General features: G+C 35.6%; 1 protein-coding gene across 19 annotated transcripts in view; it reads left to right on the top strand.

Moving 5' to 3' along the window:
- The window catches only part of EYA4 (EYA transcriptional coactivator and phosphatase 4), a 295955-nt gene that overhangs the window by 226407 nt on the left and 43131 nt on the right, over nt 1–26417 (top strand). For 6 of the 19 annotated variants that reach the window (XM_044386350.3, XM_044386351.3, XM_044386349.3 and 3 more), the window contains 8 exons: nt 4578–4702; nt 6082–6150; nt 13335–13427; nt 18103–18169; nt 19381–19523; nt 19666–19809; nt 21485–21564; nt 25456–25639. In XM_044386350.3, coding sequence (XP_044242285.1) covers nt 4578–4702; nt 6082–6150; nt 13335–13427; nt 18103–18169; nt 19381–19523; nt 19666–19809; nt 21485–21564; nt 25456–25639 — 905 coding nt within the window. Of the gene's footprint in view, nt 1–4577; nt 4703–6081; nt 6151–13334; nt 13428–18100; nt 18170–19380; nt 19524–19665; nt 19810–21484; nt 21565–25455; nt 25640–26417 lie in introns of those variants that run through there. The other 13 variants (XM_048226017.2, XM_048226016.2, XM_044386357.3 and 10 more) reach the window with 7 other exon arrangements.

The following is a 26417-nucleotide window of genomic DNA, read 5'->3' as shown; positions in this document are numbered from 1 at the left end:
GAAATATAGATCCACAATTTTTTAAAAATTGTCTTCGTCAGGTTTTAGATGAGAGTAATCCTTTTCTCATATGAGGGAGGGAAGTGTGTTCCCTCCTATTTTTTTGAAAGAATTTATAAAAGACTGTTATTTTTCCTTATTTATTAGACTTCACTAAGAAAACTCTATCATCCTGGAATTGTTTTTTTGGGTTTGTTTGTTTTTTGTGGGGTTTTTTTGGGGGGGTGTTTAATTATGAATTCAATTTCTGTAATTGATATAGGACTATTTGGATTTCCTATTTTTTATTGGATTGGTTTTATAGGTTGTGTCTTTTAAGAATTTTGCTGATTTAATCTAAATTAGTGAATGCTTTGGCATCAGGTTGTTCATAGTATTTCCTTATTATCTTTTTAAATATTTTTGCTATCTCTAATGATCGTCCTCTGGATTTGTAAATTGTCTTTATTACTCACATATTTTTCTCTTTCAGTGATTTATGCTCTTTATTGTTTCCTTCCTTTTATTTACTTTGGGCTTATTTACTTTTCTTTAGTTTATTAGGGTAGAAATTTAGATCACAGTCTTTAAGCCCTACTCCTTTTCTAGTGTAATCTTTTAAAGAAATAAATTTCTCATTAGCCACTGCTTTATTTGCAGATCACAAATACTGATTTGAAGTATTTTTGTTTGTTTGTTTTAAGGACTTCATTTCTTGATCAGTTAAAGTTCATAACACAGCTGAGAGGAAGCTACAGAAATTTCCCATATACCCTCTGTTCCAATACATGTATAGCCTCTTCCATTGTTATTACTCACCAGAATGGTGCATTTATTACCAAGGATGAACCTGCAGTGACTCATCATAATATCTGTAAGTCCATAGTTTACTTTAGGGCTAACTGTTGGTATTGTATATGCAATGAGTTTAGACAATGTATAATGACATGTATCTTTCATTACAATGTCATACAGAATATGTTCGCCGTCCTAAAAATTTTCTGTACTCCTGTTTATCCTTCCCTCATTTCTACCCCAGTAAGATAGTTTTACTTTTCTAGAATATCATAAGTGGAATCATACACTATGTATGGCTTTTCAGATTGGCTATTCACTTAGTAATATGCAGTGAAGATTCCTTCATGTCTTTTCATGGCTGGAAATCTCATTTCCTTTTAGCACTGAATAATGGCCCATTGACTCTATATATTAGAATTTATCCATTCACCTTAGTGAAAAACGTCCTGGTTGCTTCCAAGTTTTGGCAATTATGAATGAAGGTGCTATAAACATCTGTGTACAGGTTTTTGTGTGGACATATATTTTCAGACCCTTGATGTAAATATCAAGGAGTGTGACTGCTAGATCGAATGGTAAGAGTATGTTTAGTTTTATAAGTAACTGCCATACTGTCTTCCAAAGTGGATGTGCCATTTTACATCCCCACCAGCAACGTATGGGAGTTCCTATTGCTCCATATCCTTGCCAGAATTTAGTTGTCAGTGTTCCAGATTTTGGCCATTCTAGTAAATAGTAAATTGTTATCTTATTATTTTAACTTGTATTTCCTTGATAACATGTGATGTGGACTGTCCTTTTAAATGCTTATTTGCCATCTATATATCTTCTTCGGTGAGGTGTCTGTTGAAGTTTTAGGTCCTTTTTTAAGGAGGTCATTTTTCTCTTATTGTTGAGTTTTAAGAGTTCTTTATATATTTTGGATAGCAGTCTTTTATCAGATGTGTCTCTTGCAGATATTTTCTTCCAGCCTGTGGTTTTCTTTTAATTTTCATGACATTGACTTTTGAAGAGAAGTTTTTTAATTTTAATGAAGTCCAGCTTACCAGTATTTATTTTTCATGGATTCTGTCTTTAGTGTTATATTCAAAACTGAAAGTCATGTCTAAAGTCGTTTAGGCCTTCTCTTATGTTATCTTCTAAGAGTTTTATAGTTATGCATTTTTACATATTGGTCTATGATCAATTTTGAATTAGTTTTTGTGAAGGATATAGGGTCTGTGTCTGGACTTATTTTTTGTGTGTTTGTGGATGTCTAGTTTTTCCAGCACCAGTTGGTAGAGAAACTGCCTTTGCTCCACTGTATTGTCTTTGCTACTTTGTCAAGGATAAGTTGACTACATGTGGGGTGATGTGATGTGTTTTCGTTAGTATTTTGTCCTAAGTATTTTCTAAATTCATTGGTGATTTCTTCTTTGACTCATGGGTTACTTAGAATTGTGGTGTGTAATTTTCAAGTATTAATGATTATTTCATTAATTTTACTATCATTGCTTTCTGATTTGATTAATTATGACCAGGTACTATACTCTGTACGGGTTAGTTCAAAATCTTATGATACTTATTTTTGCCCTACCTGACAGTCCTTCTGCTAGACATTCCATGTGCACTTGAAAATAATGCGTATTCTATAATTATTGGGTGTTAGTATACTGTAACTGTCAACTACAGCATGTTGTGATGACAGTGTCTACTTTTGCAATTGGTTATTGTGGAAGGAATGTTATAAAAGCTCCAAGTATGACCATAGACTCCTAGTCAGTTTCTTCATTTAGTTCTGTTAGTTTTTGCTTTATATCTTTTGAAGCTTGGCGGGTAGGTACATGCACATCTAGTGTTTTGAAGAATTTATCATTTCTTTCATTTTCTTAATTCTCTCTTTGTATCTGGTAATACTGCTCATTTTGAGGACCATTTTGTGACATTATAATAGCCCAAACATTTATGTTACATTTATTATTTACATGTTCTATTGTTTTCTGTCCTTTACTCTGAACCTAGCTGTGCCTCATCACTACTCAAGTTCCCCGGAAGCAGACTCTAACATGGAGATTTATATGCCAGAAGTTTATTGTGTTGTGCTTTCATTGGTAATATTTTTGGGGGAATGATGTAAGCATGATTAGACTGAGAAACTTCGATCTTCAATGCAATTGCAACAAAGGCCTCAGCTGATCTTATGGTGACTCTAGACTCAAGTGACCTTCAGGGTGAGGGTAACACCTTTATACCCCTTCATGGTCAGTCAGTAGGTAAGGGCTAACCCCAAAAAGGGTGTGATTTAGGATTAAATGACTCTCTTTAGTTGAGAGCAAGGCTTGGAAAGGAACTTAGTTGAGAACTTCTAGTTGGTAACACTCCCAGCAGGTATAGGAATGACTTCTTCTGGGCAGTATACCATAGTATCACAGTGTGTCTGTATTTAAAGTACTTCTCTTGTAGATCCCTAATAGTTGGGCTGTGGTTGTTTAATACAATCTGACAGTCTTTGGCTCTTCATTGGAGTATTTAGTCCATTGATATTTAGTGTGACTGTTCATATGGTTAGGTTTGAGTGTGCTGTCTTGCTATATGTTCTCTATTTTTCACATATGTTCTTTCTGACTTCCTCTTTTCCTGGTCTTTGGGGTTAGTCAAATATTTTTAATGTTTTAATTTTTCCTTTGACTTTTTGTTATATCTGTTAATATTTTTTCTTATTAATATTTAATATTAGGTATTACTTGACGTATCCTAAATGTCTTCTCCAAGTATATCATAACACCTCATGCCAAATGAAAGAACCTTAAAAGAATATAATTTTGTCCCACTATTTTTGTGCTATTAACATGTATTTAGTCCTATACCATATTATAAATCATATAATACAATGTTGTGGTTTTTTTTTTTTTTTTTGCTTCAGTTGGCTGTCTTCCATGAATTAAAAGAAAAACAAAACATAACCTTTGTATTTACCTATATATTTACATTTCTGTCACTCTTCATTCCTCCCTGTAGCTCTGAGTTTTTATCTGGTACCCTTACTTTTAACAGAAGGTCTTCCTTCAGTATTTTTTGTAGGGTAGCTTGTTGGTGATAAGTTCTCTCAATTTTTGTTTATCTCATGTGTTTCCCTTCTTTCATTGAAGCATGTGTGGCTTCTTTGGCCTACTGTGAAATTCTGCTTTTTTAGTTTCTGTTTCCAAAGATGGTCAGCCTTTCAAGAGTCTCAGTTTTATTTAGGGTCTCAATTCCAGCACATTTCCTGAAATAGACTTAAGTCAAACCATCTATTCCTAAGTAGATATAAAAGGTGTAACAACTCTAGCCCTCAGTCCTTCCGCTCCATTTTTCACCCTTGGATCCACAAGGTCAGCTAGAAGTTTCTGTTCTGACTTTGAGTTTATACTTTATTTCTAGTTATTGATTTCTTTGACACTGGTGGGTAAGGACATTAAATTTTAGGAGTGAAATATTTTCAACATTTCTACATGTTTAAAACAGAGATGGTCAATGTAGGAGGGAGGGTATCCCTATCAACTTAAAGAGCTAAGATGACAGAATCTTTCTTCTGTACTTTATTATACAGAATAGTTGTAGGATTACAAATAAATTATGAGACTAAACTACCATGGAAGCTTTATTTGTTTACTAATTTTTAATGGACTGTCATGTTCACCTGGTTAACAAAGAAGTCTTAGCTATTGGTCTCAGTTCTTATTGTGAAATCACATGTGTACTCAGTAGAATAATATGTGCAGTTTATTAAGAAGTCATTGCTGAGATTTCAGCTTTTGCTCTGCTGCTTGCTGCTCTAACAGGTCTATGGAAATGCAGGACCTCGCAAGTCCTCATCCTCTTGTTGGAAGTGGTGATACTCCTGGTAGCTCCAAATTGGAGAAGGCTAATCTCAGCAACACATCTGTCACGACAAATGGAACAGGAGGTAAGTGTACCATCCCAGAGACACCCAGAATCATATTTCAATGTTTTCTATCATGTCACATGTTAGGGATCCTCTAATAAATAAATCCTTATCGTCAATAACATAATCAGCATTATATCCAGGGAATATATGGCTAATAGACTGTCTATTATTCTGTTGATTTTCTTTAAACTTTTTTGCACCTCCTCTGTAGCTGGAAAAATTCAGAAAGAATAGATAACCCTGAACAACATTTTGAAAGCTTTTAGCAAAGCTTCCTTTTTGTATTTGCCCTTGTAAATATTCCAAAAAATGCAGAAAATGTGGCCAAAAGGATTTGTACTCTGATCTTGTGAGAGAGAGAGAGAGAGAGAGAGAGAGAGAGAAGAAATTATAACTAGTTTTCAGTTTTATTTTGAATTGCAGGAGAAAGCTACCCCAAATTTTTCTTTTATTTTCTTAAAAAAGGTTTGAGAATAGAAAAATATTTATGTCTTTTGCCCTCTCTTTTCAAAGAGATTAATACCTGATGTATTAAAATGGGAATTAAAGTTTTTTCAGATACTTTCTCATTTGATCAGCCTATAATTATGCCACAGCATATGGTAACAATAACAGTTATTTCAAATATTCTGCCCTCCTGATTTTATAAAATGCATTCAGCCATTAAAAGATATGGTCTAATTTTTACATCAGAATATGTAGCAAGAGATGACAAGTATATACACATATTATGTGTAAGCTACTTTTTAAATTATTCACCGTCATTTTGAAGTTTTATAGATCTGTTTTAGTCAATAAGAGAAAAATTATATGAAATTTGTTTTAATTTATAAACTAATCATATTATTAAATAACATTTGCCACATCATATTTTCTTTTAAATTTTCAGTATTTATGAAATTGATACACCTCTTCCCATTTATTTTAAAATAACTGTGCAGTCTAAAATTTTTTTGTAAAGTTGTGTGCATTGCAATTTGCCTGTATTTAATAATGTTTTACACCAAACCCTTTGTAGATTAACATTTCCTTGTTGATAATGTTTATTTGTCTCTAAACATGCATCTATAATTTTAGCTAATTAATTATAGGTTTGCAAATTTGTAAGATTGTTTAATGATGATTTCTGGTGTAAGAACATTGATATTTAAACACTTAACTTGGGTACACATAATCAGATTTTTAAAAACTCTGGAATCAAACCTTGGAGTTCACTAATCATCATGTATATGTATTTAACTGAACTAAAACAGACCTGATAAAGTAAAGTGTAAAAGTCATACAGCACAGTTATGATTTTGGCTAAAAGGTCAGGAGCCAGTGCAAGCATTGAAGACTATTCATGTACACTGAACAGGCATTCAGACAATGAACCCTTATACTGTTCCTGTTCTCAGGGGACAACATGACTGTTTTAAACACTGCAGACTGGTTGCTGAGTTGCAACACCCCCTCTTCCGCAACAAGTATGAGAGATGATGGTACACTGCATGTGTTTGGGTGTGTGGTATTGCCCTTCTGGTTTGCTTTCTGTTGCTCTTTCTGTTTGCACTTCCTTTTCTGTGTTAAGTACTTGTAAAGAAAAAGGAGAAATAAACATGACTTTTTGTTGTTTATAGATAACAGTTGACTATGTTTTTTTCTTACCAACTAGTATTCTAATTTTAGATTCCTTAGACCAGTTGCATTTTTCCTTACATTTTTTAGAGTGTTGCACCAACAGATGCATCTATTGTTTTTCTACCTACCTATCATTTAAGTGGTTAATTCAGCACAGCAGTTATATCAGTAAGAGCAGGTGAAGCAGACTTACATACGTAAAACTCAGTCATCTCCATAACCTACAGACTGTCTTATTTTAAATTCTTAACATGGCAAAACATAACAGCGATTTTATGGATTTCAATAAATAATCCGGTTAAAGTGACTAAAGTAACATAAACATTTAAAATTTCCATCATTTAAAGAATTATCAGTGTGAAAGCTGTACATTAAAAGTTACAAATCAATATTAACCCTTAAAACACTTTGAACTACAATTACTACATTCATATAAATAAAATATATAAAAGTATAAACAAACTTTCTTTTTTAAAAAGAGTTATTTATTAGAGAAAGAGTGAGTAGGGGGAGGGACAAAGGGAGAGGGAAAAAGAGAATCCTCAAGAAGACTCCCCATTAAGCGCAGAGCCCAATGTGGGGCTCAATCCCAGGACCCTGAGATCGAAACCAAGAGTTGGACACTCAACTGATTGAGCCATCCAGGTGCCCCATAATTTTTTTTTCTAAATTAAAAGTTAATATACTATCAGAATCAAAAAATAAAAGCAAAACTATAACACTAACATGGAATCACCCAATATTAGGATTAAAAAGAAGACCTCCCTGCCTGTTGGAAATGTGCATTATAAGAGAGTAGTTAGGATAGGCAGTTTGGCTGGATCTTGCTGTATCTGATTAAATTAAAATATATGGCCAGTGAGAGAAGAATACTCCATTATACCCATTATTTATGATTTTTTAATAGTTTTACCTTGAAATGTTTTTCAATTCCACACTTAAAATATACATTTTATACTTAAAAATATGTTGCAAGAATTTACTTTCTCTTAATTCTAACTCAGGGGTCTTTTTCTAGAAAGAGCCAGACAGTAAATATTTTAGCCTTTATAGAGCATACCGTGTCTGTCTCATCTACTCAGCTTTTCCACCGTAACTCAAAAGCAGCCATAGGCAATGCATTAATGAATGAGATTCATCAGATTCCAATAAAACCTTCTTTATGGATCCCAGTATTTAAATTTCATAGTTATCACATCACAAAATATTCTAGTTTTGATCTTTTAAAAAAAAAAAAAACATTTCATTTGTAAAAAAAACATTTTTAGCTCACTGGCTATTGTTCTGTTTTCAAATACTCATGTAACATGGGCAACTTTACTAAAGTGAGTATGTACGATCAATATTTAGTAACTTAGATCTAATCTCAACCAGAAACATAAATCTACAGATTTATACTGGAAGATAATTTTCCTTTCAATTTTTTTTGCTTGTAAAATTGTTATAATATAGAACTGTCAATAAAAGTGGAATAAATGTAATCACACCCTAGCATATAGATCAGTGGTTAACAATTTTTTTTCTGTAAAGGGTCAGATAGTAAATACTTTAGGCTTTGCAGGTTATATGGTCTCTGTTATAACTGTTCAGCTCTGCTATTCCACAAAAGCAGTCATAGACAATGACCTTGGCAGTGTTCAAATAAAACTTGATCTATGAACACTGAAATTTGACTTTAAGAAAATTTTCACATGTCACGAATATTCTTCTTTTGATATTCTTCAGCTATAGAAAAATTTAAAAGCCATTCATAGCTCACAGGCTATACAGAAACAGGCAAAGGGGATGATTTGGCATGTGGGATGTAATTGCCGACCCCCGAAATAGAGCTATATGTATGCTCTGTATACTTCATGTATATGTATATTTATGCATGTAAATGCATGACAATCATATGAAAAATTACTTACAGAAATAGGTAAGATTTTTATTTGCTTAATGGTGTCAATTCATGATTAGCTGTACTTTACAGAAAGACATCTGTTGGAATTGCTTCAGATAAGATCTAAAAGTGGATTTTCACTTTCTCAATTAAAATGTATCAAGTTCCTGTTATATGCCAGGCTCTGTGCTAGGAAATGGGAACCCAGTGACCTATAGAATATGATACTGGCCATCAAGGGACCAAAAGTCTAGCAGAGGGAAACAGACAAGAAAGTAATGAGTGCATAATGTGTTCAAGGTGGGTGCATAGCAGAGGGAGGGAATATTCGATTCTACATGGAGATTAAGAAAATGCTTTAAAGAGAAGGTTTGGGAGAACCTAAATCAGACATTCTGATCAGATTTATAACATTTTCTATATTTAAAATCTATACATTATAGAAAAGAATCTTCCAGAATTTTTATTATATTTATTATACAGATGATTGATTGACTTATGCAAGGGGCTTATTTCTGAATGTTACATGTTCGTAAAGTAGAACCATCTACCATCATGGCCCTATTTCTTTTTAAATTGTTTTTTTGATGAAAGCCATAAATTGCGTTATCAAATTATTTTACAAAATTACTTTCTGGATATTTAGGAGTGAAGGACACTTGGTGCTCATAGATTTTAGAGTGAAGATATTGATTTAGACAAACATAAATCATAGGCTATACTAATTATTAAAATCGGTAGGCAATACTGCATGCTCCCCTGTAGTGTTATAAATTGTATCCTTCCTGATCTAACTCCTCCTGAAATTCCCTGTAGAACCTGTGCTGTCAGAAGGAGCTACGGGTGATTTTGTGGTTCAGAAAGAAGTATATTTAGAATTGACACATACATGTCTTTTAAGTCTATACCAGTTTAAGCACAGATTTTGGAAGATGAAATGTAAGATGTAAATTACTTGGGTCACCTTCTCTTTCAAGGATTAAATCTGCTATTGCAACCAATGAACATGAACTTTGAATTATTACAATAAACAGACTTTCTTCACAAACAATGAATATACATTAATGTTGTGCTTGAGTTCCAAAGATAACCTGAACAGACAAGATTAAATTTGCTTTGAAAATATGCGTAAGAGGATAGTAATGAAGGCTGCAGCACAGCTGACACCCGACAATAATCACATACAATTTTGATTTTAGTCCGTAGATACCAATTATTTTTAAAGGTAAAAAATAAAATCCAATTATACCAATATATTACAATCAATATATTAAAAATATTTTGACTTTTTTTTAAAAATGTTTGGCTCTATGAAAAATACCCAAATTACAAATATATAACTAGTGGGGGGAGTTGACAATACAAGTATTTCTTAAGTAATAAGTTCTGTACAAAGTGCTATATATAGTTTCTCATCCCACTTTTAGAGAAACCCTGCATTACTGAATTAACCCTGAACCCTGAACCCTGAATTACTTATTTTGAACATATAGAAGAGTAAAACCACAATACTCTTTAACTTAGGACATTAAAATATGATTGTTACTTTTGAAATCAAAACATTTGTAAGTTTCATTTTATTGAAAAATATGATGTTTATCTCTTACAGAAGATTGTCCTTTCCATTTTATAGCATGTAATGATTCTGGACATTGTCCTAATGAGTTAAAAACCCTGTTGAACCCGTGTTAATTTAAGAAAAGTGAAAAACAGTGAGAAAAAAATACATTTGAACATGACAATGAATATATACTGATAATCATTTGGAATGAGGATTTTTTATAAGTTTTAGAAAATAATAAGATGTTTCATTGATGAATATCTTTCCAGTAATGCCTTGCACATTTTTAACTAAAAACAAGTTGCCTGTCACTAGAAAAGTACATGGTATGTTTAATTTAAAGTGCAGAAACAAAACCAAGACAGAAGAAAATAGAATACATTTCAAATATATTTGGACCTTTATTGAAAATGAGTTACATTTTTGAAACTTTCTCATTAAAATAGTGTTTCCTTTGTACTGGTTACCTGTTTTATAAATATTAAGATACTCGTTTGTAGTCTGTCTTTTTAATCAACTAATCATATATAGAATGTCCATTTCACTTCTCTTAGTTTTCTGCCCCTGGAAGAGCAAATTACTCATTATTACGTAAAGTTATTTTGTTTCTTTACAAAATCAAACCAAGTTAATTTGCATTTCACTTGGAGCTCAAGAGATGTTTGTTGATGTCCACGTAATGTGAGAATAATTTACTTTGTGTAGCAACATAATCAAATTTCCGTCTTTTCCTTTTTGTTCTTATCTGCATATGAAAAATAAATTAACATTAATGTGCAGTTTTTCCCCAAATGCATTTGTTGAATTATTACTTTAAAATACATGCATGTTAGTACACTGAACACATCTTGACATTTATGCTTCTCTTCATATACTTTCTACGGATGCCTTTTCTCAGTAAAATGAAACTTCTTTGTCTGTCTTTGACTAAATTCAGACCTTTAAAATTTTAATGAGTGATGTTTCCAGTATAGTGAATGCAACCACAAACTCTTTGTCTCCCTTTTCTTCCTTCTCCTTTCGACCCCCTGCAACTTTCAAATTGAGATTATAATCGACATCAATACAAAGTCAGGATCCAAAGTAACAAAACTAATCCTCATGTCTGGCTTCTAGACTAGTTTTTTAGACCCAGCTCACGTTCTGCTCCTTTCTCCTCAATTCACAAGTGAAATACATAATTTTTTTACATCTATTTTACAGGTATTGTTTATAGATTTAGACACATGTAAATAGGAATTTAGCCAGCATTAGAATTTGGAAGTTTCAAGAGACTGTCCCTTGTATTAGTGTTGCTGAAGGCTTTGGACTGTGCTTTTTTGTCAGAAGTTGAATGAGGGCATTACCTCAGAGCTTTACATCCATCTAGGTCACACTCTGGATCATCTTCATACAGATGAAAGGAATTCTTGATTAGTTAGTGCTTCCTGAGAGGCAGTTTGGCTGAGAATTTGGATTCTGAAACCACACCACCTGGTCTCAAATTCTAGTTCTTACTGGCTATGTGACTTACAGGCAAGCTATTTAGCTATTCTGTGCTTCACTTTCGTTATCTGAAGAATTAAGATGATAGTATTCTCTACCTCATCTGATTGTCATGAGGAAGAAATGAGTTCATATCTGTAAAGCATAGCAACAGCACCTGGCTCGTATTAAGTATCTTTTAAGTGTGTGCTGTTATTATCTGCTTTTCGACTTGCTACTTATGCCTTTGAAGATATTTCATGAGAAGAAATGGAAAACATACTTTAGTAGCCTAGTCTCATATTTGCAGTTTTCATCTCTGACATAGTTTTCTTAAGGACGCTGTCTAGAGGATAAGCCCGTTCTTACCCATCTCTGAGCCTTTGTGATGCGTCTCTGTGGTGAACATAAGCCGTTTTCATACCCGAAGGCAGCCTGTTACGGTGGAGAGACTGTGGATGTAGAGCTAAAGACCTGAGTTCAGAACACAGTTTCTTCATCTCCTTTAAAGGAACCAATGCAAGCTCCTCAACCCACCCTTCAGCTTTCTGTTGTATAAAATGGATATGGTGGTTCGTATCGATCAGAATCGTTTTAACGATTAACTCCATGTCAGTGGTCTAGCACATAGTAAGCTCTTGATAAATAGTGTTGTAGCCGTAAATAATTTTGTAGTGGGAAATATAATTAGTAGTCAGGTATAACTATAAATGGACTACTATGTAAATTACTACTGTAAAGTTTTAACCACCAATTCATTACTTATCAGTATACAAATACCTAGACCCTATTCCTCAGATTATTGTGGCTGTTGAAAAATAGGGCAACCTAAACTTAAACTTCCCTTTTGCCTAGGATACGTAATCCAGATTTCTTTACTCCTGCTTTCCAACCTTTACAGTTCTCCTCTGAATCTTTGGGCAAATCTTCATGACATTATTAAGTCATGGATCCTAACTGAATCCCAGGTCTCACTGAGGAAGGGTCCGGTCAATTCTGTTTCTGTGGAAAGAGAGCATAATCATGACTGCATGTTTCTCCATCAGTTAACTGCTTTTCTAACAGAGTAACATTGCTGACTTGCTTGGTTGATGGGGACGCTCTGACCCTACTCTTCTTTTTGCCATCTTTGTTCATGGTTGGCTAGTCTTCAGCTTTCTTTATAGTTTTCTGCTTGCTTCTAAGTTATTTAACTGTATCATTCCATTTATGACCAGGAAACATAAGAGGTGTTAAGTAGAAAATAATTTAGTTGATCCCCATGTTGCTGTGATATATGTAACAGAGCTTTGCCCACAAAGGGAAAATATGGTGTGACAAAAACAGGTCGAGGATTTTTCATGGCCCCTCTCCCTGACTCACTGTGTCTAATAATGACAATGATGATGTGTGCCTGCCGACATCATTCCCAAGGGAGGATTTTGGCAAAATATACTACTTCAGAGTAGAAATAACCTTTTAAAGAGTTTTCGGAAGATGTACTGACTGCTGTAGGAATGATCTCTTTCTCTCTGCTTATCTCTGTAATGCATTAAAAATTGTTATACCATTAAAATAAAACCCCCCACATCTTATGACTGTTTAGTATATTTAAGAGCAGAAATTTATTCAGTGCCTCATTTTCCACCCAACTCAGGAACAGGCCCATGGTTTCCACATTTGCATATGCCTCCATTGTACTCTTATGCAGTCAATCACTTTTTTTTTTTTAATGTCTCCTTGGGAAGAATAAAATACAAGGTCGTAAATCTCTTTGTTATGATTTGGATTAAATGGGCTGAAGACCGACTATGATTCCTTTTTTCTGTCTTTTGAGTCTAATGTCAGAGGGTGCTTAGGTGAGTTACCAATGTAAATACGTGTACTGCTGTTTCCTTTTGTAAGGTGGACTGCCTTTAAAAACCAGATCTGAGAGAACTAGCTTAGTCAGAGGATTTTTATATTAAATCCTCTACAAATGCATGTCCATTTTTTAGAAGCTAAATTAACAAAACTTTCCTCATCGACTTCTCAAGTGTTCTCTTGCATGCCCGTTGGTAGTTGGAAAAGCCACTAGTGGAGCAGTCAGCATCTTTGATAAAAATGTAGATATCAAACTCACATGGACTTATTCTTCTACGTAGTGTCTCTCCTTGCAGTCAAAACAGAGCCTTTGAACAGCAGTGAAGCGGCCACCACCACTGGAGATGGAGCCCTTGACACTTTTACTGGGTCAGGTAAAGCCTTCAGCTCACGTGTTGCTACGTACACATTGGGGTACACATCAGCTTCCTAGTGAACAAGCAGCGTAAATACCCAAGTGGAGTTTCAAGAATGCAGATTCTTAATCACTTGAGCGTTAGATTTAGTTTTTTGAGAACTAATTGTCATAAAAGTGTGTATTTTTAAAAATTATATTTGTGATCGTTTTGCTGGATTTTTCAGTTGGCAGCAAAATGGTCCTCTGACTTTCTTGTTAGAAATAAGCAGGGCTGGCTTCCTTTGTAATTATTTTATACAGTGTTTAATTTAAAAATTAGGTTGTAATCGTTGGCTTTGTTCCCTTAACTTATCCATTTAGATGGCATAAAAAAACTCCCTTCCCTCCCAACATTCGAGATGTAAAACTATCCATTTGATTCCTTCTAAATAACCTTGTTTCCTCTCTGGGTTTAAAAAAAAATCCTCCTGTGTAAGCAGCTGAGTGACAAGTATTAAAGGTTAATGGGCTGCGGGAGGACACATGCTGGTTGCATTAGAACCCAGCCTGACAGCACTACTTTCACTCAGGGCTTCAAAGAGAACAATAGCGTGTCTTTAAACAGCAATCCTTTTAAATATAAATTCCTGATAACTCCCAGGTGGGCACAAAGGACACGCATTAAGTTGACTTCGTTCAAGATTTTAAGCTACAGTATTTTGTTTAGTTTATTATCTGGTGAAAGGATTTTTTTTTTTAACCTGAGAAGGAATTTGAATAGCGCAAAGATGAACAGTAAACCGAGGGAAGTATTTGTGGTAATTACACCGTGGTTCTATTGGTCTGCTGTAGTATATCTAACGTTTTATCCATATTCTCACGTACAAAGATTTTCTGTGGGTATGCTTCAGGTATAAAGAGTGGAGTATGTCCTTGAATATAATACCATTGTAGCATACGTTGCACTTTTATCGATACTGATGATCCCCTCATTAGTTCACACTGACTGGGAGCAGTTGCCATGTGTCCCCATAAGTATTAGTATTTCAGACATAAAGAGGTAGTAATTCATACACTCTGCATTGGGGCTCACGTGCTAGTCCATATCCTTTCTAGCATTTCACCTGCCTCCCAGGAGGTAAATAGGTAGCAACTCACTCTAGCAGTCTTTATGGCTCACCTACCATAACTCTTGTAAACTTTCTGCAAAGTAAATGCATGGGAACACGTTTTTAGGGAAAGAAGTGAAATTACTAAGTAATTGCTGGCATACTTAAATATCATACCACAAGTTCATTGAAAGCTAAATGACAACATTGTAGAATGTCAGCCCCACAAGGAATTTCGGAGGTCTCTGATCTGATTTATAGGCAGGAACATAGAGGTGCAGGTAAGTTAAAGGTGGTGAAGGCCATATAGTCCAGGCCTCACAGCTGGTCACTGGTATGAATGAGTACAGAGCAGTATTCGGATCAGTCCAGGAGTCCCTTCTGGACTATCCCATTGGAAAATATAAAAATGGTAAAAGAAATAGCTGTGAGCAGTTATCTTGTCTAAAATTCACTCACATTATCTTTGCAAGTAGTTTCCCAGTTTTCTTTTACAAATCATCTAGGGCCATGCTGTGTCATAGTCACTAGCCATATGTGGCTGTTTACGTCTAAATTATTTAAAATTTGGTAAAAGTAAAAATGTTGTCTCTAGTCACAGCAGTCCCATTTCAAGTGTTTAAGAGCTGCCTGTGGTCTTCTAGTGGCTACCAGGTTGAACAACTTAGATATAGAACATTTCCAGCACCATGGACCAGGTTCTTTCGATCAACACTGTTCTAAGTCAGGGATTCCCAACAGCAGCACTATTAAACATTTGGCTAACTTTTTCCTTTTTTTGTTTGTAATGGGGGATCTGTCCTCTGCGTTGGAAGAGGTTTGACAACATCCCTACTGTCTATCCCAAAATGACAGTAGCACTCCCCAGTTATGACAACCCAAAATGTCTCCAGACATTTTAAATGTCCCCCAGTGGGCAAAATTCCTACCTGCCCATCTCCCTCACTTCCCATCCCCTACCCCATTGAGAGTCTCTGATCTAAGGTGTCACAATAATTAGAGTAAAACCTTAAAGTTGTTTGCATCAACCTCTAAGAATCTGGTAATACCGTGTAGAAATTTGTTTTAATTCGTTTTCAGGGCATTTCGAAAATAAGCAGTTTGCTTACTTTTATTTGCAGAGATGATGGAATATAATGGGTTGAGTGCTTTGGATAATATCTCATTTACTTAAATGACAATGAAGAATGAAAGGAAAGTCTCCGAAATCTGTACATGGTATTCCAGAAACCATACTGGAGATTAGGCTACCCGGTGTAGGAACAGACTTTACTCTGGTCAGCATAATCTCAATCCACTTTAGTCAGGCTTTATTGTTTGTGGTTATCTGTAGATTCATGAGTTAGAATAAATATATAAATTTTAGTTTAGAAGCAAGTTTTGTGTGAACATCTTAGCTTTCTGAGCCAGAGGTTTTGCATTCTATTTAGAAAGGGAACATACAGACATTAATAGAAATTTTTTTTAAAGAGTTTATTTATTTATTTATTTGACAGAGAGAGACAGCCAGCGAGAGAGGGAACACAAACAGGGGAGTGGGAGAGGAAGAAGCAGGCTCCCAGAGGAGCAGGGAGCCTGATGTGGGGCTCGATCCCAGGACCCCGGGATCACGCCCTGAGCGGAAGGCTGACGCTTAACGACTGAGCCACCCACGCGCCCCTTAATAGAAATTTTTAATGTTTAGCCTTGATACTGTTGTGGGTACAGTATTTTAATGTTGTCTAGATTCATTCAGCAGCAGGAGGAAGATCCTGTATATTCAGATTTCCATTCAGGTGTATGAGGCTTTTTTTCTGAAGTAATTTTGCTCTTTGGCTTTTTTAATAAAGGCTCCTGTGGTGGATGGTTCTTTTCATTATTTGATGTCTCTTTGGAAAAGCTTTGTAATTTTCAATCTTGAGAAGAACTGATTGCAATAAAGCCATGAGTGTGCCAGAGTGACATTTTATAAGTAAGAGACAAAAACACATGGAGTTGTGCCTCATTTAACTATATTTTTGCTGAAAAGAGTATTCACTATTGTGAGTTAATGAATCAGACTGAATTTCCTGGGGAATAACACTGTTGCTATTATGTAATGTACACTTAGTGCCTGTGGTGTGGTAGAAAAAAGCATGTATTCATCAAAGTGATTGGAAGGTTTTAAACATTAAACTTTTAATTAATCAGTAGAAAATTAATGGTTCATTGGTTAGTCGATTTTCAAATCTATATAGCAAATTCACTTAAATTTTGCTTGGTTAAAATATTTAGAACATGACACCTCTTATCATATTCAATGATTTTCAAAGTTGATTCATAGTATTCTCGAAAACCTACTCTCTGCACTATTGCTATGAAAACTGTAATACACTTTCCGTACTCAGAGCTTACAGGCCAGATAGCATTTTAAATACATTAAATTCTGTGTGTTTATGAAATGACAGATCACAAGGGTACTTAATAGCATTTGGATATAGAAATATATCATGTTTCATAAAATAGTTAGCAACCTAAACCTATTTGTCACTTTTACAATTCTAAAAGTTTAGCTCCAGAATTATTATGAACAACTTAGGAAGGACATTGTACTTTGAAGTATAACTATGATTGATTAGACTAAACTAATTCCAGCACTGCATTGTGTACTACTTTAATCTTTTTGAAAAGTGAATGAACAGCAGATGGCCTAATAAAGACACTCTGTGTGCTTGCCCAGTATGGATTGGCTCTGAAGGGACTGCCTCAACACTTCGGAGTCCATATATTTGCAATACATCTATCTTAGTCAAGGCAGATGGTTAAGGGAAAGAGAAACTTCCAGACTTCTGAATGTATTCCAGTTTGGGACTGCGTGTTAGGACAGAATGTGAATAGGGCCTGACTTCCCCCTTTAAGTTCTTCTCAAAAAAGTCCTCTCTCTGATAGTCCAAAATATATTTGTAAATAGGATTGCAGCTGCATTACGCAGTTATGTTTCCTAAGACATGGGGCATCATCACTCATGCTTTCTGTGCATATTCCAGTTAGTATTCACCGATTTTGGACTCTGCATTTTTAACTGTTCATCTGATTGGTAAACTTAGAGGCAATATAAAATGATAGCATTTTACAATTTCAAAATGAAGTTGGAACTTCACGTTTTTCTTGAATTTGTATTGTATTTTTAGTAGAATAAATATGGAGGAAGAGCAATGCGTTGCTGTCATATTTGGAATTTAAAACATACAACGTAAGGTCTGAAAATATTAAAAATTTACGTTTGTGTCATGAACTCTTAATGATCTGTAATCAAAGATACCTATTCATACTTAATCATACATAAGAATATGCTCCTGATCTGAGAAAGCAAAAGAATGACAGAGAGAAAGGATTTGTGAGAAGATTTCATTTTATGTTCAAAGATTTCATTTTATGCTCTTAGACCAAACTTGAAGAAATTCAATTAGAAGAAAATATTTAGGCATCTGTTTCTGTTTAGAAACTGAATTTTTTCTGTTTAGAAAATGCATGAATTTTTAGAAACATCTCTTGAACATGATAGTTTCTTCAAACTGGTTTTGTCATTCTAGTGAGACATATTCACGAAGCAACTTTTTTTGCACTGATTTTTGTGTCTTGCAGTAATAACAAGTAGTGGCTACAGCCCCAGATCAGCACATCAATATTCCCCACAGCTATATCCTTCCAAGTAAGTGCTCAGTAGATTCTTTCAGATTTGTTAGAATAATTTTCCAGAATTATCTTTATTAATCTGTATGCACACGGCATAACTTCATGTTGGGATACCTTTATGTATATAAGTGTGTTATAGAGAGTTGAATAGAAGAATGCTTGGACAGATTAGTTGGGTGGGTTAGACATACAGGTAGATATCCTGTACAAATCTAGAACTAGAGATATACTCATGTTTGTCCAGACAGTTCCTTTAATTCTGGATCTTTGTATACCTTGAGGAAAGCATCAGGCTCACACCGGAAAACACTGATTTCTTAATGGAAATTCAAAAATGCTGACAAGCTTAAAGAAAATCTGAAAAGACTACATTTAATTCAAACATTAAGTCCTCATAATTTGTTCCATATTACATTATTTTCATTGGATTTCAGGTTCTCAGAAACATATTTTTTAATAACGTGCTCTCTTGTTTTTATAACAAATGAAGTCAATTTATTGAAGACAGTGGTAGAAATTTCAAATTTAACAGTATTAGTTGTATATCTGAATTTCATTACAATCAGCCAGGTGTGTCAAGGTTTTGGAGTCGTGATTCACACACGTTGAAATGTTACTCTCTGCACCATCTACAGTCTCTGCCTTTAAGTGCGGACTGGTGTTTGGATATCCATTCAGGAACATTCTGTAAAATGAGGCACAATAGAGGGAGTGGCATTCCATTTCTCTTCAGGAAGCAGCGGCCGACCTTTTCCCCTTCATTTCTTTTTTAAAATTTCCAGTTCTTGGTAGGGCTTTTCCTGTCTTCTGTATCCGTGGTAGAGCGGTAGGTCACTCCTAGCGACTGCACGTACGCTCACGGGCATGGGCTCACTGGGCTCCACTTCCCTGATCTGCACATGAGCTGGAGTACTATTGCAGGGGTAAACAAGAACTGTAGACCTGGAAGAGACTTGAGATACAATATCTGATCCAAATTTCTCCTTTTACAGGGGAGGTGTAAGTGTTTAGGGAGTTTAAACCATTTGTCCCAAGTCGCTAGGCTGATTTGTAGCAGAGCCTGGGCTCCAGGCATTTGGACTCTTGGCCTTTCCCTGTTGTTAGAATTGTATTGTGGATAAAGAAGAGGATTACTTCCTGGCTATTATAAGGTTTCACTGAATCTAAGCTGTCTGAAGTAATGTGCAGTCTTTGTTGCCACAGTAATGCTATTTTTCTGATATTTAGGCCCTATCCACACATTCTTTCTACACCAGCAGCTCAAACGATGTCTGCCTATGCAGGCCAGACTCAGTATTCGGGGATGCAGCAGCCGGCCGTCTACACAGCCTACTCACAGACAGGACAGCCCTACAGCCTGCCCACTTACGGTATCTCACGTCTTCTCTCTGCTCCTTTGCTTATGAGCGGGTAATCCTGCTGCCTGGTGCTTAGATATGCAAGCATAAGTCACAGCTCGGGAGCAAGGTCATTGTACTAATCAGAGGGTCTGCACGTGCGTTTCCCAAACAGATCTGGGCGTGATGTTGCCGGGCATCAAGACGGAGAGTGGCCTTTCACAGACTCAGTCCCCGTTACAGAGTGGGTGCCTCAGTTACAGCCCGGGCTTTTCCACGCCACAGCCAGGCCAGACGCCTTATTCTTACCAGATGCCAGGTAAGCCGCCACACAGGAGGAATTCTCTGAATGAGCCTCCCTGGCTTCAGACTAGGAACATGCCGTCACGAAAATGGTGTTAATCGTTACTGCTCTTCACGTCAGGAAAGACAAATAACTAGGGGGGAGAAAGAAACATGATGAAAAGAATTGAATGTACCTCAGGAAACATGACCCATACCAGTACTTAAGCTGAAGTTGTATAAAATCAGCAGGACCCTAGGTCTAAGCAGAGTGACCTTCGAGCCATGTCAGTCACACATATGGCATCTCCTTAAGTGAGGTTCAGAGCTTCATGACAAGTCCCCGTGTTTTCTGTCTGTATCCCTTAAGTACGTAACACTGCTTTGATTATATTTAAAATTGAATCAGTACCATTTTAAGTCTTGTGTACCATTGAACCATTGTGGATTATCTGTTCGTTCCTAAAATACCTCTCTATTAACACTCTGTTTCTTACTAGGAATATTTACATAATCTGTACCTCCCCCTGCAAAAATCCTCCGTCTCTGAGTATTTAATTTTGCTTCTACATTTGATCATTATGTAGTAGTTGCAGAAAGAATTTTAGTGACATAGTAAACACATTAAAAGCTTATTTCTGTCATTTTGTCTCTATTGTTAATCATAAATTTGGGGCTGCATGAACATACTTTTTGAATCAACTAGTGTTGAAATTTTAGTCCATTGACTAAAATGAAATAATTACCTAGACCTTTTTGGCTGAAATGGCAGATCTCTTTTTACCTGAATTGTAGGTAGAAATATAGTTGCATAAATCCTAAAGCCACAGTGAACCACACAGCTTCAGTTAGGAATATGAAAGCAACCATGAGTACATTTTCATTTATTCCCCAAAATACTTTCATATTGGATATTCTGGGCCAGGTCAGTTTGCGTTAATTACATAATATTATTGCAATTCAAAACACATTGATAAAACAAATAATCAGCTGTGTCAATAGTCGTTCGTTTTACTTCTTCACAAGTCCATTCCGTAGAACATATGTTTTAAAAAAATAATCTTTAAATTGATAGCTCACTTGTTTTTGCCCTAATTAAAAAAAATAAATTTCTGACCTTGTAGTCAAATTTTAGAAGTCTGTCAAACCCTAGGTGACTGCGATATGAACAGCTCTCCCTTGAGTCTTGAGCCCAACTTCACATCTTTCTTGGCTCTAAGGAAAGGACATAGGAGGAAAGAAAAGACAGGTGCCATACACATCAATTCTAAGTTGGTTCTGTGTTTGTTCCCTAAGCTAACCCCATCCAAATGTTTAACTCAAGTGGTTTCTGTGTGCGTGTGCAGTTGTTATGACCATTTGAAAGTTCCAGTAGCTTCCTAGAAGTACTCTGTCTGAATAGTATTTTATTCTTTGAGAACCTCTTCTCTTCTGGACATTTAACCTTTAAAGGTTAGCTGCTGTCCTTAAGACTGTTCCCATGTTCTCTTGTTTGGTCCAGCAGGCATCTATACCAAAGACTTTAACTGCTGTCACAAGAGGGAGAGAGCTAAGCACATTTTTCTTTATAAATCTCTCAATTTCAGATTTTGTGTTTTGTTGCCTTAACAAAATTAAAAATATACTTCTCTTGTTGGATTCTGCAAAGTGAAATGTTTTTATTATTTTGCAAAGAAATACTTTTTAAATGCAATTTTTTTCTTTATTTCTAGGTTCTAGTTTTGCACCATCATCTACTATTTATGCAAATAATTCAGTTTCCAATTCAACGAATTTTAGCGGTTCACAGCAGGTATGGTAACTTTTTTGTATTTAGGCTTTTTGTATCTGTTTCAGATCTTTGAAGAATAGTTTCAGGTTGTCGTGTAAGTGCATATTCTCCTAGAAGAAGGTTTCTTTATTTAAAATTAACATGTCATTTCAAGGTGTTAAAAATTAGCTATCCCGAATTCTTGGGATCTGTGTTATTCCGGGTATTTTAGGTTTTCTGGTTGCTGAAAGTTTGCCCTTTAAACATTTAAGCCATGATTATTTTAATCATTTGGCATAGAACTACAAAATGTATTGCGTATTTCCTATTATATTAAACTGTACTAAACATAATTTTATTTTTTTGATAAGTTATTGTGAATGTTAATTAAGAGATTGAACTACAACCAAGAATTAGGTTATGACGTTTTTAGTCCAGGATATTTGTTAGTAAACCAAATGCCTCTTGGATTTTTTTTTCTTTAGGTTCTGTGGTTTATTTTAATAAATGTTTGATTCCTACTTTCCTGACAGCTGTAATTTTTGCTTTTGTCACTGTGCTTGCCCCTAGCAGTCCTTAGTCCTCCTCCTAATTATGTTTTCTTAGTATTTTTGTGAATTCTAAAATCTAGTTTGTTAGAGTTACATGTGGAGCAAGAGTGAATGTTTCTGATGAGTGAATATACTGACACTTCAGAAATCTTTTGTCCTTATTTCCTAGTTCTCAGTCATGTTCAGAGTAGTTGAGATAGAAAGGTAGTTGATTTCCTTGGTAGACAATACACTATTTTACTTTAACATAGTTGTTGGACTTTTATATATTCTAAAATCTAAGTTATTGCACAAGTGTGCTCTTTGGATTTACTGAAGGAATTATATTAATTGCCTTCTTTTAATGTTTATTAATGTAATAAAAGGCAAAAAAAATTCTGATTATTAATGTGGAAAAATAATATCTTTGATATATTATACTGTGTAATTTAGCATTAGTTAGAAAAATGGTTTCTTAAAACATTAAACATCAAAGCTGGTATGTCTATTTTGTATTTTAAAATATTGAGAATTTTTGATAATCCAGGTAGCTTCACTTTACTTTTTTATTGATATAGGAAACATTGATTGAGCACTTACTATCCATTAAACTTTTGAATAGGCATTGAAGATTCAAAAATAATGTCATTGTTTTCCGCTGTCTGGAAGGGAGCAAGTCCAATGAAACAGATAGGAAAATAATATGAACAGAGGGTAGGATATAATGACTATAATAATAGAAATATACACTAGGCAGAGTAGTAGGTAACATAAAGAAAAGACTACTCTGTTCTACTTGGGAAGGTTTAAAAAAGATTCATAAAGGAGAAGAAAGATTTATGTCATAAAACAGATATCCAGTAGTATCTGAACATTTAAATGCAGTGGCTCCAATATAACACATAACCTGTATTTTGGACCATGGTTGGAATACCAGTCTATTATTTTAGCTAATACTTACTGAGTAGTTATTATGTGTCAGGACTGGTCTGTATGCTGGGGACATGTAAGTGGGGACAGGAGTGGTTAGGACCTCCTGGAGCTTGCCGACTGCTGAGAGAAGCAAACAATAAACCAGTAAACACATAAGAAAATATAGAATTGGAAAACACAAGGGGTCAGAACAGAGTCCTATTAAAGATATTAGTAGAAATCTAATTTTGAGTAGGGAAGATTTTGTGGAAGGCTTATCTGTGGAAATGACATTCAGGACAAGTCTTCTAAGACTTTGGTGAAGAAGGAGGGCCAGGGTGTTTCGGGCATAAACCCTTGGTGTGCCAGTGAATTCAAAGAAGGGGAGGGTTTAGTCTGTGCATGAGGGCAGATGGAGGAGCATGTTTAGGAAGATAGGCAGGGCCCTGTATGTGTAGGGCTCTGTGTTTGTGTGTAGGGCTCTGTATGTGTATCCCTCTGTAAGGGATTTCAATTTTATTCCAAGCCCAATGGGAAGCTATTAAGGGATTTCAAGCAGGAGAATAGCATCATATGGTTTATGTTTTGGAACCATGTATGGAAAACATACTCTGCCTTTAGGCACTCCGGAGAAAACTAAACCTAGAAATGAAACAAATTAGAAAACCGGTCCACTGGCTCCAACAGGAAGTGAAGGTAGCTTGGATCAGGGTGACAGCAGTGGGATGAAGAGAAGCGGAGATCTTTGAGAGATGTTTGAGTACAAAAAACATTTTAGTCACCAGTAGCTGGCAGTCAGACCTTTCCTCTCCGTCACTTCATCTTCCCATCAGGAGGTTAGTAGCCTCAGGGAGAGCTTCGGCACACAGGTGTTGGAGTCAATCTCTCTGGGTTCCAATTCCAGCTCTGAAACTTGCTAGCGGTCTGACTTCGAGCAGATAGATCGCTTAACCACACTGTGCCTTCGTCCCCCTCAAGGTAAAATGGGGCAGTAATACCACATAGGTGGTGTGAGGATTAAATGGGTATATCCAATCCACTTAAAGCCTTAGAACACCGCCTGACACCAAGTAATACTGTGTAAATGTTTTACTCTGAGAAAGATATGGTGCTAGGAACTTTGTCCAAGTATTGCTGAAAGATTTTTTCCTTGGTTTACAGTTGGTAATGGGGACTATCAGATCCTGAAATTAACAGCCAAATAGAATTTTAGTTCCATGCCATACTAGAGTTGGACCAGAAAACATGGGGGTTGGGGCACCAAACCTCCACCAGTCAAAAACCCATGTGTAACATTTGACTCCACCAAAACTTAACTAAAATAACCAGCTGTTGACAGGAAGCCTTACTGATAACATAAGCAGTCGATTAACACATACTTTATATGTTATATGTATTATATATTGTATTCTTACAATAAAGTAAGCTAGAAAAAAGAAAATATTAAGGAAATTCACAAGGAAGAGAAAATACATTTACAGTACTGTTCTATGTTTATCGAAAAAATCCACGTATCAGTGGACCCATACAATTCAAACCCATGTTGGTCAAGGATCAACTGTACTTAATCCTTTTAGATCATACATATATTTGCTTATATACATATTTACTTATATAAAGGATTTCCTTTTTTGGAAACCACATCAAACATGGATCTTTATTCCCTTAGGTACATGTATCAGGGAATCTTAATCCTGACCAAGGATTTGTCATCACTGATAACAGTTTGGGCTAAAACATGCTAGATACATTAAATACCAATTATTGCAACAAATTCTTATTTGTTATCTTAATATGTAAAAGGATTTTGAAGAATTACTTAGATCACTTTAAGGTTCTTAGAATTTTTTAATAAAATGGAGGTCGGAGGAGTTGACCCAACACTTTCTTTTTTCTCTAGCAAATGAGGCAAACTCAATATTTGAAAACCTCACTAGAGATTTTAAGTCAAGACCTTACATGACATGTAGCCTATGAAAGGCTGGGTAAAAAACTCTCTTACTCATTTTCTTTTATTTACTCCTTATTTCATGCATAATTATCAAGAGTAACCTAGAAGGGTAACAGAAATCACAGGAATGCAGACTGAGGTCTGTATGGAAGCCGCGAAGGGCAGCCAGACCGTCTCCTTGCTGGTGATCTTAGAAGATGTGTAAGAACTGGTGCTATGAATATGAGCTCATTGCACTTCCTTCTCTCCTCTTCCAGTGCATGAGACCTTCTGATGTCCATCCCCGGATAAGTAATCGTGGTTAAGTGAGGCACAGGCAGCCTTTAGGCAGTTTGAGAATTCTGTGCTGAGCCTGGTTGGCGAAGCCAGGAGGGTAGTTCGTAACTGTGTCCACTCACTAGGATCACCTCAAAACTGTGGACTCCAAAACAAATGGAGCCCAATACTAATCTTTCAGTTACCATAGTGATTGCTTTTCTTTGGAGCATACCAGAAGTAATTTCTCCTTCAAGCACACATATGTCTCAATTACTATTTCAGGATTACCCATCCTACACAGCCTTTGGCCAAAACCAGTATGCACAGTATTACTCAGCATCCACATATGGAGCATATATGACGTCAAATAACACAGCTGATGGCACGTCATCCTCGACCTCAACCTATCAGTTGCAGGAATCTCTCCCGGGACTGACTAGCCAACCAGGTACAGATCTTCATCCAGGTGAACTATTTTTATGTTTTGCTGGGTCTAATATATGGAGAAAAAGGACGTTTTGGAAACAAGGCTGGAAGTTCTCCTATAATTATGCTGACGTTTAACCTGTGCCAATACCACTGTATAAGACGAGGCTTTGCTTCTGGCGTTTCAGAAGACCCTTCTTTTAGATGTCGATGCGTAAGAGATTGTGATTTCAGATGGCAGTGTATATATACATGAATATGGATATAAAAAGCTCAGTCCTTTCTTTTGTAAAGCTCTTGACACTGTGGAAGAGCTGTAGTACTATTATCTTCTTCAGGTGTAGCTGATGGTATTTCCTTTAAGCTGGAGAGACTGTGTAGCTCCTTCATCTCTGTGAGTCATCAGGAGCTCCAGCCAGTGAACATTTCCTCCATTCCTAGGATGTGTAGGGTCATCGGTAGGTAGTTTAATATCTTTCTCTAATTAGCACTTACTTAAAATCCGTTGTATTCTTCATTGTCTGGAGCTTATCTGCAGTGCCACTGGACTTGAATTTGCTGACACAGCTGAAGTATTTAAAGTTAAAAGCAAATTTAATAAAGATTCATTGTAATCCTATTCAAAATTCCAGCAGGACTTTTTGGAGAAGTCATCAAGATGATTCTAAAATTACAAGGAAAGGCAGAGGAACTAGATTAGCTGAAATAATTTTGAAAAATAAGAACAAAGTTTAGGGACTGACATTGCCTGATTTCAAGATATATTGTAAGGTACGGTTATCAAAAATGTGTGGTATTGGCAAAAGGATAGATACATA

This window comes from Ursus arctos, unplaced genomic scaffold (genome assembly GCF_023065955.2).
Source record: "Ursus arctos isolate Adak ecotype North America unplaced genomic scaffold, UrsArc2.0 scaffold_13, whole genome shotgun sequence".
Taxonomy (NCBI): Eukaryota; Metazoa; Chordata; class Mammalia; order Carnivora; family Ursidae; genus Ursus; species Ursus arctos.
The sequence above is the reverse complement of the archived record's forward strand: the minus strand, read 5'-3'. Positions and strand labels throughout refer to the sequence as shown.